This window comes from Crocuta crocuta, unplaced genomic scaffold (genome assembly GCF_008692635.1).
Source record: "Crocuta crocuta isolate KB4526 unplaced genomic scaffold, BGI_CrCroc_1.0 scaffold262, whole genome shotgun sequence".
NCBI classification, from domain to species: Eukaryota; Metazoa; Chordata; class Mammalia; order Carnivora; family Hyaenidae; genus Crocuta; species Crocuta crocuta.
The window spans coordinates 1,937,366-1,953,583 of NW_027528869.1; the positions used below are offsets into that span (position 1 = coordinate 1,937,366).

General features: G+C 37.8%; 1 protein-coding gene across 1 annotated transcript in view; it reads left to right on the forward strand.

Moving 5' to 3' along the window:
- The window catches only part of SLC15A5 (solute carrier family 15 member 5), a 74,148-nt gene that overhangs the window by 24,668 nt on the left and 33,262 nt on the right, over positions 1 to 16,218 (forward strand). Inside the window, exon 5 of the mRNA XM_077756418.1 lies at positions 4,296 to 4,482. Coding sequence (XP_077612544.1) covers positions 4,296 to 4,482 — 187 coding nt within the window. The remainder of the gene's footprint in view (positions 1 to 4,295; positions 4,483 to 16,218) is intronic.

Consider the following 16,218-nt stretch of genomic DNA (forward strand, 5'->3'; position numbering starts at 1 on the left):
TTATTTCTAGGAGAGAGAGAGAGACAGCATGAGCAGGGGAGGGTCAGAGAGAGAGGGAGACACAGACTCTGAAACAGGCTCCAGGCTCTGAGCTGGCAGTCAGCACAGAGCCCGACGCGGGGCTCGAACCGACGAACCGCGAGATCATGACCTAAGCGAAAGTCGGACGCTTAACCGACTAAGCCACCCAGGCGCCCCATCACAGGCTCCAGTTGGAAGAGACGGTGGGGTCGGGCAGAGGCATACCCGAGGAGAACCTAGTATGTTGTTTCTCCTGTAAAATGAGAAATGTCTTTCAGAAACTGTGGACACTATTTCAGAGTGCATAGTCACAAGGCATAAGAGAATGCAGGGAAATATGAAATCTATGGGCAATTACTCAATCGTTTTTAGCCAAAGGTTTTGCCCTCCTCCTTCATTAAGCCTTGAAAAGCCAGTACTAACATGTAGCTAACTTGACTGATTGAAGTACCGCCTCCACTGTACTCTTAAGTATATGTACTAACGAGCAAGTGATTCTTTCCCCACCCACCCTTAGTTCCTGGGTGATTCAGTCCCTATGCTGTGGCGAAATGAGAAGAGAAAACAGCAAGTCCAAAGTAAATTTTACAAATATAGGCGATAAAAAAACAATTTTCGTGTGATAATGGTCAAAGACTAACTTACTTATAAAGAAATATAAGTGATTATAAAGCCTTTGAAGAACTTCGGGACTCTATTTGCTGTTAGCCCACAACTCGAAACTTAAATGGCTAATGATGTGAGTTATATTCATAAATCTTAGAGCAATAGAGCCGAAAAGGAACTCAGAGACTAACTTACTCAACTACTTCGTTTGTTGAAGAGGAAACTGATCCTCAGGAAAATTAATGATTTTGGATAGACCCATAATAGACCCAGGGATCAGCAAACACTGCCTGCCGGTCAAATCTGCCTGCCGCTTTGATTTTATTTTTTTGCATGTCCTGCAAGATAAAATGGTTTTTATATTTTTATATGCTTGAAAAAAAATCAGAAGAAAAAACTGTTTTATGACACATGAAAATTCTATCAAATTCAAAATTCAGGATGAATAAATAAAGTTTTATTGGCACATAGCCATTCTATGCATCCTTATGCATGAAAACAGTGGAGTCCAGTGGTTGCAACAGAATCCGTATGTGGAAATACTTTCTGTCTGGCCCTTTGCAAAAAAGTTTGCCAAGAACCCTTTGCTGTAATCAATGCATGAAAGCTAGGTTGATTTAGTGGATTCAACATGCCTCCTGACTCCATGGTAGTAGCTAGCACAAAAAAGCAAAAGCATTACCAATATATAGGATCATTAATATCATCAGCATCTTAAAATGATAAAATTAATAAGTACAAAACCTTTTATTTTGTACAGCTAGCCTCAAAACTTCTGTGCAATCAGCACAAATTTATCTTTGTAATGCAATGACACTTGATTTTTTTATTAAATTCGAGCCTTTTCTGCAAACTGCCATAATTTTTTAAATCTGACATAAATTACCATATTTTTCAATAAGCCAATTTTTAGCAATCTCACTAAATCCAGCTGCCCCGTTATTGATCACCTATAAGTGTCACAGCTCCTAAAAGATGACATCATAGTATCTCATTCAATCCCCATAGCAAGTTTGCAATGGCTGATATTATGATGCTAAATCTGAGGCTCAGAGACATTAAGCATCTTGCGACTTGCTTACAGTCACCCTACTAAAAATGGCATCTCCACTCAGGGCTGGTACGAACAACCACACTTTGCTATTCCCAACAGTGCCTCTCTTGCAGCCGGGTTAAAAATCCCTGACACAGATCTACAGGTTCCAAAACTATACACAGGAATATTATGCCAGAAAATTTTTTCAAAAAAGTTTAGAATGTACTTCTCAAGGGAGACAGAGGAAACTTCCAATGGGGCAGGCTGAAATTAGATTTTTACCTTCAGATGAAATAACCACCGGCATAAAGGCGATCAAAGTGCCAAGAATAAAACATTCTAGAATTCCATATTTTAAATTTAGTAGCCATTATTGACCTTCAGTTCCAAGACATACATTTAAAATATGTTGATATTAAGGCTGACGGTGTTGCCATTTGACATTACTGGCCACTCAAAGGTGAAAATGAATCTCTATTGACAGCAATTATTTCTGAATACTCAGAGGCCTGTATGAAATAAAAGTATTTAAAATTTTAAAAGGGGATGATTTCAGAACTTGAGGCAGAACCAGAAATGATTTCAAGCTTTCACGACACTGGAGCCTTTTCGTAGATTAGGCAATATATTAATATTGCTTCACTAAAGATTAATAGTACATTCGCCACATTATTAAGTTAACAGGTTTCTGTGGCTGTGATTCATGCCGATAATAACTTTATTCCTATTAACAATAATTCTCATTTGAAATCAGTAACAGAAACTCCCAAGTTATGCTGCGAGCCTTTCAGTCTTGGAGCAGATCTGCTGCCAGCACTGTTTTTTTGTTTTTTTTTTAGATAAAAAACATCATTCATTTTCCTCTGATTGGGGAATACGTGCTTAATAATTTTATTAAACTAGGGCAGCCTAGCTAATTTTTCTCTTCAGTCTTGCCGTCTGCATTTAACCAAAGCAATCCTTGTTTATAATCCAGAAGGTCAAATTAAAGATTGGAAGGTAAATTATCACCAGGACAAATTTTAGATAGACTGAAAGAATGTCCCTGAAAATACGGGCCATTCTGGGTTCCTGCGTTTAGGCAGTTAACGTTGCAATAGGCTCATTTTATAAGCGGTGGGCTCGTTAACAGCTGTACTTAGGACTCTGTCTCTTCTGCCCTCTCAAATAGTACAATTGATAAAGGAAAAGGAGTCGGTGAAAGTTTCAAACCGGAAATTAGCATCCAGGTATTTGAGCAGGGCTGTCCTCCCAACAGGGGACAAGGCAGAAATCTTTCTGTAGTGAATGCACCAGCAGAAAAATGGTTTGGAGAATCCATTCCTTAAGGGCTAGACTGGGGGTGACTTCTTCTCCAAGCCGCTTAGCAGATTTGTGTTCCACTGGGAATTAAAGAAATACTGTGCACTAAGAATGATAATCAGTGATTGCAACAAAGTTCACAGCTAGAAAAGCAAAGAGATGCCCTCTTTCCTGTGACATTGTGCTTGTTAACAAGAGGTTGGGAATACGTGAAGAGGTTCCAAGTTAGGCTTAGGCTTTCAATATTAGGGTTATTTTTTTTAAGTTTAATGTTTATTTGTTTTTGAAAGAGAGGTAGACAGACAGAGACAGAGCTTGAGCTTGAGTCTGTCAGAAATAGAAGGAGACACAGAATCTGAAGCAGGCTCCAGGCTCTGAGCTGCCAGCACAGAACTCCCCTGGGGCTTACACCAGATCATGACCTGAGTCAAGTCCAATGCTTAACCCTAGAGTTATTTTAAAGATGAAGAAATCCTGACACTACGCTGAGTGTTCGGGATGGGGCAGAAGTTTTCTTTGCTTTTTCTTTTTGGTTTTTGGGAGGTTTTGTCTGTTCTTCCACATCTTATCTGCTGGTTTATTACACAGACCTTTTTCACGCAGCTCCCTCTGTGGTCCCCCAGTGTCACACGCTTAGTTTAAAACAAGTGTGTAAACACAAGTATATATTTTTTCTCTTTTTTGGTGTGTGTTACTTGGCTCATTTTAGAAGGCAGATATGCTCACCACTATGCCACCAACGCTACTCACTTGGCTCATTTTAGAAGTGAGGCCAATCCTACGAGCTCACAAAGACAGCCTGCTAGAAGTGCTGTGTTTCTACCCTGGGCCACTCTTCTTAGGAAAAATCATTCCTGTCTATTTAGCCACCAAACTAGAGGCTACTTGAAGGATTTTTTTTTTCTAGCCCCCAGTATTTTTCATCAGGGTAAAAATAACGTCCTTAACACTTGCTACTGGTTTTTGATTTATTGTTTGGGGAAAAAGCCCAGTTGCTTATATGCAAGATATATATCTTTGATAAGTTATTTGATTTCTTATGTGTCCTCCTAAGCACAAAATTAGGGCCACCTTTACTCTCCATAGGAAAAGTAAGACGTTAGGCTGGAGGACAAAAGATTTCTCCATAAAGAATCAGTAGTATTATCAACAGACTAAACAGAACTCATACTGCCTTTTGTCAGCTCATAATCGGGACATTGCAGATCTGGGGACATCCAGCTCATCTGTCACAGAGTACATGTAAGGGGCAAGGACATCACCTGCAGGATGCTGTCTCCAAAGTTAAGCCACTTTCTTAATGCCTGGCTGTTTTTCCCCTCAAATACAGATTCCTTCAGGATATTATGTGCAGACCATGAACTCCAACCTGAATGTGGATGGATTTCTCCTACCAATTGCAGTCATGAATGTCGTCAGCGTCCTACCACTACTAATTCTGGCTCCTTTTATGGAGTGTTTCAGCACCTGCCTCTTTCCCTCTAAGAGAGATGGATCATTTCTGTTGGCATGCATCAGTAAGTACAACTGACCATCTCAGGTGCATTGTTTGCAACTTTTTAAAACAAACAACACTCTGCTAAGGTCTGAGCTAGCTGTGTGTTGTGGAGTAGAGACCGATGTTGACAAGCTGGGAGGAAAGTGAATGCAAGAGTCATAACCTGCAGCTCCTTAAGTCTCTCTGCAGACATCAGTGCCCCAATTTCTGCATCCTTTTATGCCTCCTCAGAGGCCACTGCCGATGCAAAGACGCGGTGAAACTTCCAGCGGCCTATATCTTTCCCCACATGAGGCAGTCTTTACTCCTAAATCAGTGCTGACTATGTTTTTTAAAACTTAACACAAGAAAGGGTGCCTGGGTGGCTCAGTCGGGTAAGTGTCCGACTCTTGCCTTTGGTTCAGGTCATAATCTCACAGTTCATGAGTTCGGGCCCTGCACTGGGTTCTCTGGTGTCAGCACAAAGCAGATCCTGCTTTGGATCTTCTGACCCCTTCTCTCGTTGCCCCTCACATGCTCATGCTCTCTCACTCTCTCTCTCTCTCTCTCTCTCTCTGTCTCTCTCTCAAAAATAAACCATTAAAATAATTAATTAATTAATTAACAAACAAGCATAAAAAATTAATACAGGTAATGAAACCCCAAGATAATGTCTGGCTATACTTGGGAGGCATTAGCCTCTGAATCAGTAGCAAAATTTCTTAAAGATTAGGACTGTGACTCACAGCCTCTCATAGCACTTACTCAAATAGTAAGGTAGCTAGCAATAATTTTCAAACATTTGTTTCCAGCTTTGTTGATCTTCCAGCTTAATTGACATATACGATTGTGTAAATTTGAGGGGTGCAATGTAACGATTTGATACATGGATATATTGCAAAGTGTTTACCACGATAAGGTTAGTTAACTCATCCTTTACCTCACATCACTGGTGCTTTCTTGTTGTTATGGTGAGAACGCTAAAGCTCTACTCTCGTTTCTCAAAGTGTAAAAATTAGGTCACCTTATTCAGAACACAGTCAGTAGATCCATAAAATAAAATTACTCCGACTGCAGTGGGAGAAAAGGAACTGAAGTCCATTTCGATCACACTCTCCCCTGCCTCGCTGTGGTCCCCCAGGCACCGCCGTGAAACAGGACTGGGACGGCAAAACCAGGCTCCACCCCAGACTGGGAGATCTGGGTCTCAGCCCCTGCTCTGTGGCTAAGCTAGAGGTGGGCGACCTTGAAAACCCACTTAGCCTTCCTTCTTCTCTGGTTCACTTCTTTTGTTCACTGAGGGGCATATCCTCCATAAATTTGGGGTCCCTTTGTTCTGGAAGACTTTCAAAATCACTCTGATGATAACAGTGTCCGAAGCACACTCCTGACACATCGGGAAAGTTCTGTAGATGTGAATGAGTAAGGAGTCATCATGTGTAAGGCACAGCTCTAATTGGTGGGGATAAACAGAAAGCAAAGGCAGTTGAAATGCTTAAGAAATATCATGTAATGGTAACCTAATGTCTTAGTGTCTACTCGAGTAATAACTCCGTTGAAATCGTCAGGGTCAGGCATCTGGAAGAGTCTCTTCTCTTGGTTAACCTATTTTTATTCATGATTCTTCCTTTTCACAGATCAGAGGAGACCATGCAGCCTTTTAGTAATCCGATATTATTCTTTTGGCTGTTTTTCTGTTTGTAGAAGTTACTTTTAGGGAGCATGTTTCTTGTTATTTACCAAAGCCATCGACAAGATCACTTTAGATCACATGACAGGGTGGATTCGTAATTTACCTTGGTTTATTGTGTTATCTCCAGCTATAGAGGCCTTTAGCAAATAACCTTTTTTGATTTAGTTCTTAAGAGACTAACCTTAACATTATTTATTGTAATAGGTTTAGACAAACTATACATCTTAATAGGTTTTGGCAATCCTTAAATCTTAAAAAGTGCTTTTTGGTCTGCCAATGTGGAAATTTCAAAGCCAGTATTTAGTGAAAGCCCAACACTGTTTCAAGACAAAAACAAAAAGCAAGACATCGTACATACCCTCAGCAAGTACACTGTTAAAATAGAATGAATGCAAGACAAAATGGGGATAAATTTATATTGCAGCATGCCAAAAAGTTTGGCAGTCTTGTCTCATATAATGTAAAACCAGTCTGGGCTCCTAAGTTATGCTTAATTACTAATTTTTTAAAAATTGGGCCATTTTAGGAAGATATGTTATACAACAGGGCTAAACGACCTACATTAGAAGTCCTTCCTAAAAGTAAGATATCTTAAGTTCATTTTAAATATGAGCAAATTTCTCTTGAACAATTCTCTACTCTTGCATATTTAATCATGTCTATTCTTTAAAAGGGATATGTTTTTTATGGATGGAGGAAAGTTAGGCAGAGTTATCTAACATATCTCATATATGTGAACTAAATATTCCCCTTCAAGATTGGTAACAGACTTGTTGGATGGGGAAAAAGGAAAAACTAGACTCACTTAAAAAAAAACTGAGTTATGTTCCTTTGAGTACAGAATACTGAATTCAGTTGTTTCTAAGCCAGGCTCCATTCATTTGTTCATTTACATACTTGTTCATTTATTTGCATAATATTTTGCTATGGGAGTATAAAAAAAGTGTGATGATATGCATTTTTAAAAACTAGATGTTTGCTGAAGTTCTCCATATTTCTGCTTATGATTATGGAAGATTAACAAGTTTTATCAGGGCATACAAGCACAAGCTAGGGTACACTTTTTGTGGTGATGTACGTAACTGAATTAGTGTAATATTAACATTTCCTTTCACTTTGAACCCAAGTTCCTTGAAAATGTGAGTGAGGCATATAAGTACATCCATTGTGAACAAATATTTATGAGTTCCTAATTTGAACCTAGGCACTTCCTATACACATCCCATTAGCCTCATAATAAACGGCCATTTAATAAATCAAGGGTCTCAAAGAAAGTAAGTGCCATTGAATTCAGGTCTTCTAATTCTAAGGCCATTGCAATATTATTATTATTATTGTTATTCTGCTTATGAGCTATAAATAACTGCTAGATTCTAGCAGTTACATTACTGTTGTTAATTTGGAATCCTTAGTGCTATTTCTAATTAAGGCTATGATCTGAATGAAAAAAAATCCTTTCGTCACTAAAACGGGCAGTTACTGCTTAGACCCCCAACCCTCTTCCACATCCGGTCATTCCCCCTGCAGGGGCTGTCATACTTAAAGAGGCAGATGGTGCAGACAGAGAGTCCAGATGCCTTGTGTTTGACATGGATCATCACAGCCCCGGACAAGGGTGAGGTATGGGCAAATCTCAGTTGGTCAAACTAGAAATTTAATAAAGGAAGAAAATAAACTTACTTTCTCGATCTAGCTCATACACAATGCAATGTAAGATGGGTTTCCGATTCAAGATACAACGGTCTTGAGTTTATCACCTAAAGAAATCAAAAAGTATATCACAGTACTAACTATAAAAAATCTCCAACCCTTCCTGAACTGTGAAGGGCAAAGGCTTGACATGCTCTCAGCTTTATCAAGACTGTATTTTCCTAACATGACATGTGAGCAGATTTATCTGTTTAAAAGTCAACCTTAATTTACCTAAAATCTAAAATCACGGATATTGTGATTTATCCTCCGTCATAATTGGACATACTTCATTTTAGCCTTTTTCAGTTCAAAATGTTTACACTATGAGTATTTCCTTTCCTTAGCATTAATTAAAATCCTGCAGAATGTGGTATTTAGTAGTTAGTGCTGACATACACAAGTATTAATCTGACTAAAATTAGCCTAATTAAGATGGTTATTAAGTCTTACATAAAGCAGAAGTGCGCGACACAGTAGGTAGCAATTATCTTGGCTTTTAAATAACATTTAATTTGAAATGTGGATGAAGTATATTCAAATATCTCCCAGACCTTCCTCCTTAAAATAAAAACTTGAAAATTCAAATTTTAACTCCAAGCCTTGATGATACAGGGACAGCCAAGGTTTGGGTCACTTTTTACATAACCAATGACTCTGTTTGTTCTAATAATTCTCAATCTTTTCTGATTGAGGCCAAAGTGCTGGATAAATTAAAACTTGAGTCAGAAGTCCAATCACTGTCATTGAAACTACATTTGTTTTAGCAAAACCACTTTTTTGTTTTTATAGTTTTAGAACTGATGCATTTTTTTCAAAAAAAGAATCACAGCCCATACCCATGCCATTCTTAGAGGGGGTAAGTAATATCTTCTGCGAAGACAGCAGGTACATATGACAATAAAATTATAGCTGTTTCTGTGAGAGTGGTTTATGGACATCAGTATGTCCTCTCATGAGCACATTTCCTATTCTGGGAATTTGCCAAAATCATGGGTCATGGCTCAATAGAATTTCTTACTCACAGTTGTGGTACATATCAGAGACTCATACATCAGGCTACCCATAAAAAAAAAAAACCAACAAAAACCACCACCCATAGTTTTCTTAGTCAGTGAATTTAACAATAACAGAAGAAACTTAATGTATCTAATTTTTAGTATTAAATTTTGCTTCACTGTGAAATGTCAGTGTTTGAATAAATTCTGACTTTATTTCATTGTTGTCTAATTTGGAAAATTATTACATGGCAAGATAATAGAATAAGCTATAAGAGCTTCAAGACTCTTATGGGCCTGTCTACAACCACACAGCCGATATTAAAACCTACATTATTTATCTGAGTATAATATCTCCTTTGGAACCATGTGCTTTATCTTATAAATACAGATCTGCTAGAAGTTTAAAATGTGTAGTGTACATTCTGATAAACTGCACTCTGCTTCAGACGAGTTATGATCTCATAGAAGTTAAGAATAAAAATGGAATGGATTAAATTTAGGTTGGAATCAAACTTTGTTTTGAATTTTAAGAAAGCCATTTTTCACTAGCTTCAGAGAGCAGTGGCAAATAAAAAGCAAATGTAGTTATCTAGATCCTTCAGGTTAAAATATGTTTTGTCCTAAAATATCTGGGTAAATGAGTTAAATATTTGTGTTTTGCTCAAAATTGTCTGAAGAGTCATCTCTCATTGGATTTTGCTACATAGTGCTTTATACTAGAGTGCTACTTCTCAAAATTTAATGTGTACTGACATCTCTGAGGGTTCTTATTTAAACACAGATCTGATTCAGTCCTTCTGGGGCAGAGCTTGAGGTGCTGTGTGTCTAGCAAGTTCCCAAGTGATACCTGTGTTGCTGGTCAGAGACTACTCTTTGAGTATCAAGGACAGAGAAAGACCAAAAGATTGCTCTGCCAGGCTCCACATACAGGCAGCAGGAGCCCAGGAAAAACTGCCCCAATTTCTCACCAGGTCCGAGGAGGCAATGAAAGCTGATGACTAATCCAGGGCCAAATCTAGCCCAGCATTTGTTTTTACACTGCCTGAAAACTAAGAATTATTTTCACAGATGAACCTTTGCTATTGATCTGATAATAAGAAACAATAACATTGAGAGAGAGAGAGAGCAGGGAAGGGTCAGAGAGAGAGGGAGAGAGAATCCCAAGCAGGTTTCACTCTGTCAGCACAGAGCCTGATGCGGGGCTCAAACTCACAAACCATGAAATCATTCCCTGAGCTGTAACCAAGAGGCAGATGCTTAATTAACTAAGCAAGCCACCAGGCACGCCAAGAAACAAGAACTAAACACCAATTAAGTGAAATTCCATCACCTCCCCAAAAGAATTATTATTTTGAATTTTATCAATAGAAAACTGTAGAAGCATATTCTATCTCTTATTGCATAATTACTTATGTATCTTCAAATTTTTGCCCTTTGTCTCACAAAATCTAAAATGTTTATTATTGGGCCTTTACAGAAAAAAATTGTTGATATCTTGTCTAAACTATTGCCTCTAAAGCTATAAACTTTTCCAAATAAAATATAATCTTTTTTACATAGTACAAGGAGATAACCAAAAAGGGGTAGTTAGGGGGCAGACATGATGTTTTTGATCTAGAATACCCTAAATTGGTTAGGATGAAGGGCATCATAGAAGATTCTCAGAGAATTCAAATTCTAAAAGAAGAAAGTTTGCAAACTTATTCTTAACCGACCTCAACACTTCCTTTACAGTTCATATGATTATCATGGACAATATAATTTGTGCAATTTGAACAGCTTAATTTTTATGTAATGCTTGAACATAACATGCATTAGTTTGCTATAGCTGCCATAACAAAATACCACAGACTAAGTAGCTTAAATAACAGAAATTTTTTTCTCACAATTCTGGATGGTAAAAGTCCAAAGTCAAGGTGTAGGAAGATTTGGTTTTTCCTGAGGCCTCTTTTCTTGGCTTCTTTCCTCTATAGCACAGACATTGTGTCTTTTCCTTTTATTCTAAGGACACTAGTCCTGTTTGATTAGGGCCTCACCTTTATGACTTCTTTTAACCTTAACTGCCTCTCTAAAAACCTGTCTTCAACTAGTCACATGGGAGGTTAGGAGTTCAGTAAATGAGTTTTGAAGGAACATAATTCAGTACATGGCAACACCATATATATGTATAAATTCATCTCTGAAATTGAGTTACGTATTATAATGGGCTGGCAGCATTTTTTTCCTGTCTCAGTAATACATAAAAAAGTGTTTCTTCTTATAGCTGAATTCATCTTTGATTCAGGGAAACATGTAGGTTAGGAAACAAAGAATGCTGAAAGCCTTCTTATAATGGTAAGTATCAGTCTCAGGCTCTGGCTTTTTCCATCATTCAGTCAGGGTTCCCAGAGGCAAATCATTTTCAGATCTTTAGGAGTTGTTTGTCTAAGTTAATATTGCTAAATAATATGATTATAGAAATATTTTTATTTAAATCAGCAATCAGTGTTACACACACACACACACACACACACACACACACACACACCCCTCGTGGCAAAGTCAAAGAATTAAATTGTCTTATATAAACATTTATTTTCTGTACTTAAAAAGTATGTGAGGGGCAGCTGGGTGGCTCAGTCGGTTAAGTGTCCAACTTCAGCTCAGGTCATGATCTTGCGGCTCATGAGTCAGGCCCTACATGGGGCTCTATGCTGACAGCTCAGAGCCTGGAGCCTGCTTCAGATCTTGTGTCCCCCTCTCTCTCTGCCCTTCCCCTGCTCATGCTCTGTCTCTCTGTCTCTCAAAAATAAAATAAAAACCGTTGAAAATATTTTTTTAATTATTTGTTTTTTTAAACAGGCTGGACAGGGTCCAGGCTCCAAGCTATCAGCACAGAGCCCAATGCAGGGCTTGCACTCAGGAACTGCGAGATCATGACCTGAGCTGAAGTCAGACACACATCAGTCAGACTGAGTTACCCAGGCACCCAAAAATTGTTTGTCTTTTCATTCTCAAACTGCTCTGGCAATTTCATCATGCCATCACTAACTTTGTCCCAGTGCTAAAAACATATGAGATAATATACCTAAGGCTCCTTTTCCTCAGGTAATCTTCTCACAGACTTCTATGTCCCCGTTCTGTCTTGACTCTGGCCCTGAAGAACAGCTGCATGGTGCTCTTTCTTGTATGATTTCTAATTACCTCTTCTTTCTTGATTTACTTCCTCTTCATTACCATTTATCCTTCAGCAGCTTCCTATGAAAGGGTACATGGGAAGTAAGTTTTCCAAGAATTTATATGGCTGGAAGGCCTTCTTTTTTACCCTTGATTTGTAGGCTCAAAATAATTTTTCTTCAGAATTTTATTTTCTTAAAAATTTTTAAACTTTATTTATGTATTTTGAGAAAGAGAGAGAGGCAGCGAGGGGAGAGAGAGTAACAGGGAGAAAATCCAAGCAGGCTCCACACTGTCAGCACAGAGCCAGACATGAGGTTGGAAACTACGAACTTTGAGATCATGACCTGAACCAAAATCAAGAGTCGGCTGTCCAACTGACTGAGCCACCCAGGCGCCCTTCTTCAGGTTTTTAAAGCTATTGCTCTGATTGTAATTCACACACTTGAACAACTGTTGACAGGCCTGGTGCCCTTCTGATGCCCTTTCCTGTGTTTATGACCTCTTTTCCTAAGTGGGGTGTTCTTTCAGTGATATTCTAAGATGCCATGTTATTGTGCCCTGGTAAAGCTCTTTTTAACTACTGCACTATTCACCAGGTATTCTCATTGTTCTCCCAATCAGAGAAATTTTCTTCTGTTTTTAAAATAGAATTTTCTCTCCTTCATTTTCTCTGTAGTTTTGTTTTCAACTCCTATTGATTACAATAGGGGTTGGATCCTCCTAAAATAATCCAATATGTCTCTTTAAAAAAAATAAAACTTTGAGGTACAATTGACCCACAAAAGCTGTACATATGTAATGTAAAGAACTTGAGGAGTTTGGACTTTTTCTATGTTTACTTTAGAGAAGTGTCTAATCAGTTCCTTTGCCCATTTTTTACTCAGATTATTTGAATTTTTTGACATTGAGTTGTAGAAGTTCTCTATACCTTTTGGGTATGAACTCTCTATCAGATATATGGTTTGCAAACACTTTCACCCTGTTTATAGATTTCCATTTCATTTTGTTTCCTTTGTTATGCAAAAGCTTTTTCATTTGATGTAGTCCCATTTGTCAATTTTTGCTTTTTTTTTTTGCCTTGTGGTTTTTTTTACCATGTCAAAGAAATCACCAAGACCATTGCTTTTCCTCTATATTTTCTACTAGGAGTTTTACAGCTGCAGGTCTTATGTTTAAGTCTAACCCATTTTCAGTTAATTTTTTTTGTATGGTACAACATAAAGGTTCAATTTCACTTTTTTTTTTTTTTGCATGTGGATATTCTGTTTTCCCAATTCCACATGAGACTATCTTACCCTCATTGTGTATTCCGGACACCTTTATCAAAGATCAGATAATCATATATGCATGGGGTTATTTCTGGGCTCTCTATTCTGTTTTGTTGGTCTATATGTCTGTTTTTATACTACCATACTGCTTTCGTTATTGTACATTTGTAGTATATTTCAAAATCAAGAAACATGAGGCCTCCAACGTAGTTTTTGCTTAAAATTGTTTTGGCTATTTGGGATCTTTTGTGGTTCCAAATGAATTTTAGGATTGTTGACATTGGTATCTATCAAAAAATGTCAGTGGAATTTTAATAGAGATTGAATTGAATCTGTAGGTCACTGTAGGTAATATGGATATTTTAACAGTATTAATTCTTCCAATCCATGAACATATTATGTCTTTCTATTTATTTATACCTACTTTAATTTTTTTGATCCATGTTTAGGAGCTTTCAGCGTATAAGCCTTTGTCACTTTGGTTATATTTGCTCCAAAGTATTTTATTCTTTTTGTTGTTATTGTAAATGGGATCATTCTCTTAATTTCTTTCTTTCTTTTTTTTTTTATTTTAGAGACAGACAATGTGTGAGTGGAGGAGAGGGGCGGAGGGAGAGAGAAACAAAGAGAGAGAGAAAGAGAGAGAGAGAGACAGAATCCCATGCAGGTTCCATGTTCAGTGCAGAGCCAGACATGGGGCTCAATTCCACAACCCTGGGTTCATGACCTGAGCCAAAATCAAGAGTCAGATGCTCAAACTACTGAGACACCCAGACACCCCACTTAATTTCTTTCTCAAATAGTTTATTGTATAGTGTGTAGAAACACAAGTGATTTTTTTATGTTGATTTTGTATCCTGACACTTTACTGAACTTGTTGGTTAATTCTAACAATTTTTGTGTGTGTGTTCTTTAGTATTTTCTACATATGATATCAAGTAAATTATATATTTTTTTACTGCTTTGGATGCCTTTTATTTCTTCTTTTTGCCTAATTGTTCTGGCTAGGATTTTCAGTAATATATTGAATACCAATGGTGAGAGTGGGCAGGTAAACAGTAAGAAAAAAATGTTTCAGATGGAGTGAAGAGCAAAGGAAAAGCTCTAAAATGGAAAAGAGTTTAAGATAGTCAAGAACAACAAATGTGGCTGAAAAATGGTCAGAGAGGAGAAAGTAGCAAGCAATTAGAGTGAAGTGATAAGCATTGCAAAGATTATAAAGGCCATGTTAAAGATTTGGGATTTCATCTTAACTGTATAGAAACCTATAGAAGGAACTGAAGCTGGAGAGTAACACTGAATTTGCATGTATATAAGATCACCCATGCTTAATAGATTACAGGTGGACAAAAACGAAAATAGGAAGACCATTAAACATGCCATTGCATACAGTCTGGCTTAAAACTAATAATTAATTGGACTACAATGATGACAGTGGCTAGGAAAACAAGCAGGTTCATTCACAATACATTTTCAGATAGAATCTGGATAACTTAATAATATATTTGGAGACAGGAGAAAATACAGAGAGTCCCAAATTTCTGCCTTGAGTGCAGGAAGGTACCAGAGGAGATGAGGAAGAATGAAGGAGAAGTAGGGGGAAGCTCAAAAGTTTGTTTTGTGTAACCTCCTCTTTGGAAACTTCCCTTAGAGATTACCCAGCTTTCTGACCTTTCTTTCAGTGACTTTAGCTGTTTTTCAGGCACCCAAATGCAAATATATCTGAAGGCATTGCTTAGATGTTCTCTTCCCATCTTTTAGTTTCACCTGACTTTAAATTTCAATTCCATGTTGATGATTCATTAATCTTTAGCTTTTGACTCAACTAGTCTTCTGACCTGTGATTCACATTTTCAATTGTTTTCTGAGCACTCTTGTTTAAATTATTTCTTTGTACCTCTAACTCAAAATCAAATACGTTTTATGCCTATCTATCATGGATCTTATTTATATTATTGGCACTACTATCTTTCCAGTCCCCTGGACTCCTATTCAACATTGAATCTGCTTCTTCCTTGCTCTTGTTATGGTTTTGTCAGTGGAATCTATTGCATCTTTTGTTATTATTCTCAATGTTTTTCAGTGTTTCCGGGAAGCGGGAGCCCTGGTTGTAACTCAAGCCCCTGCTATAGTTTATCAAGATGATTCTTTAAACTTCCTATCTTATGCCTCCACTATCTCTCCCATTCTATGAACTAGCATGTAGACTTTCTCATTTTTTTATAGTTTTATTTTTGAGACAGAGAGAGACAGAGCATGAGCGGGGGAGGGGCAGAGAGAGAGGGAGACACAGAATCCGAAACGGGCTCCAGGCTCTGAGCTGCCGCCACAGAACTTGCCTCGGGGCTTGAATCAACAAACCGTGAGATCATGATCTGAGCTGAGGTCAGACGTTTAACTGACTGAGCCACCCAGACGCCCCTAGACTTCAGAGTAATCGTCCCAAATGACAGTTCTAATCATTTCACTTGTGTCTCATATCTTCAATGATTTCCTTATCTTCAGAGCAATTTACAAATTCCTTGAAAATATATTTAATGCCTCTTATGATGTGACCCCAGTCTACTTGTCCCTTGATTCCCAAATAACTTGTTTGTCACTATTCTGAAAATCTGACCCTTTCACAACTCTGTGCTTTTGCTTATGCCAGTGATGTTCCCATCACCTCTTCATATGAATGCCTTTCTTTCTTTAACGCATAAAATTATTTCTCTCACCTCCCCAACTAGAAAGAAGTTCTTCTTACATTCCCCAATAGAATATGGGTCTGCAATGACTAAGAACAGATATTTTCTCATCTTGTATCCTCCACTGTGCCTAATATACCACCTTGCATATAGCAAGAAGAGAGTAAATGTTAAATTGAATTGACGTATTAGCTCTTTTTCCGAAGAGTTTGTAATGTGCCAAGTAACCTAAATAAATGCAGTTATGTGGTGAATGTGATCTGAAAAGTAGATAATACT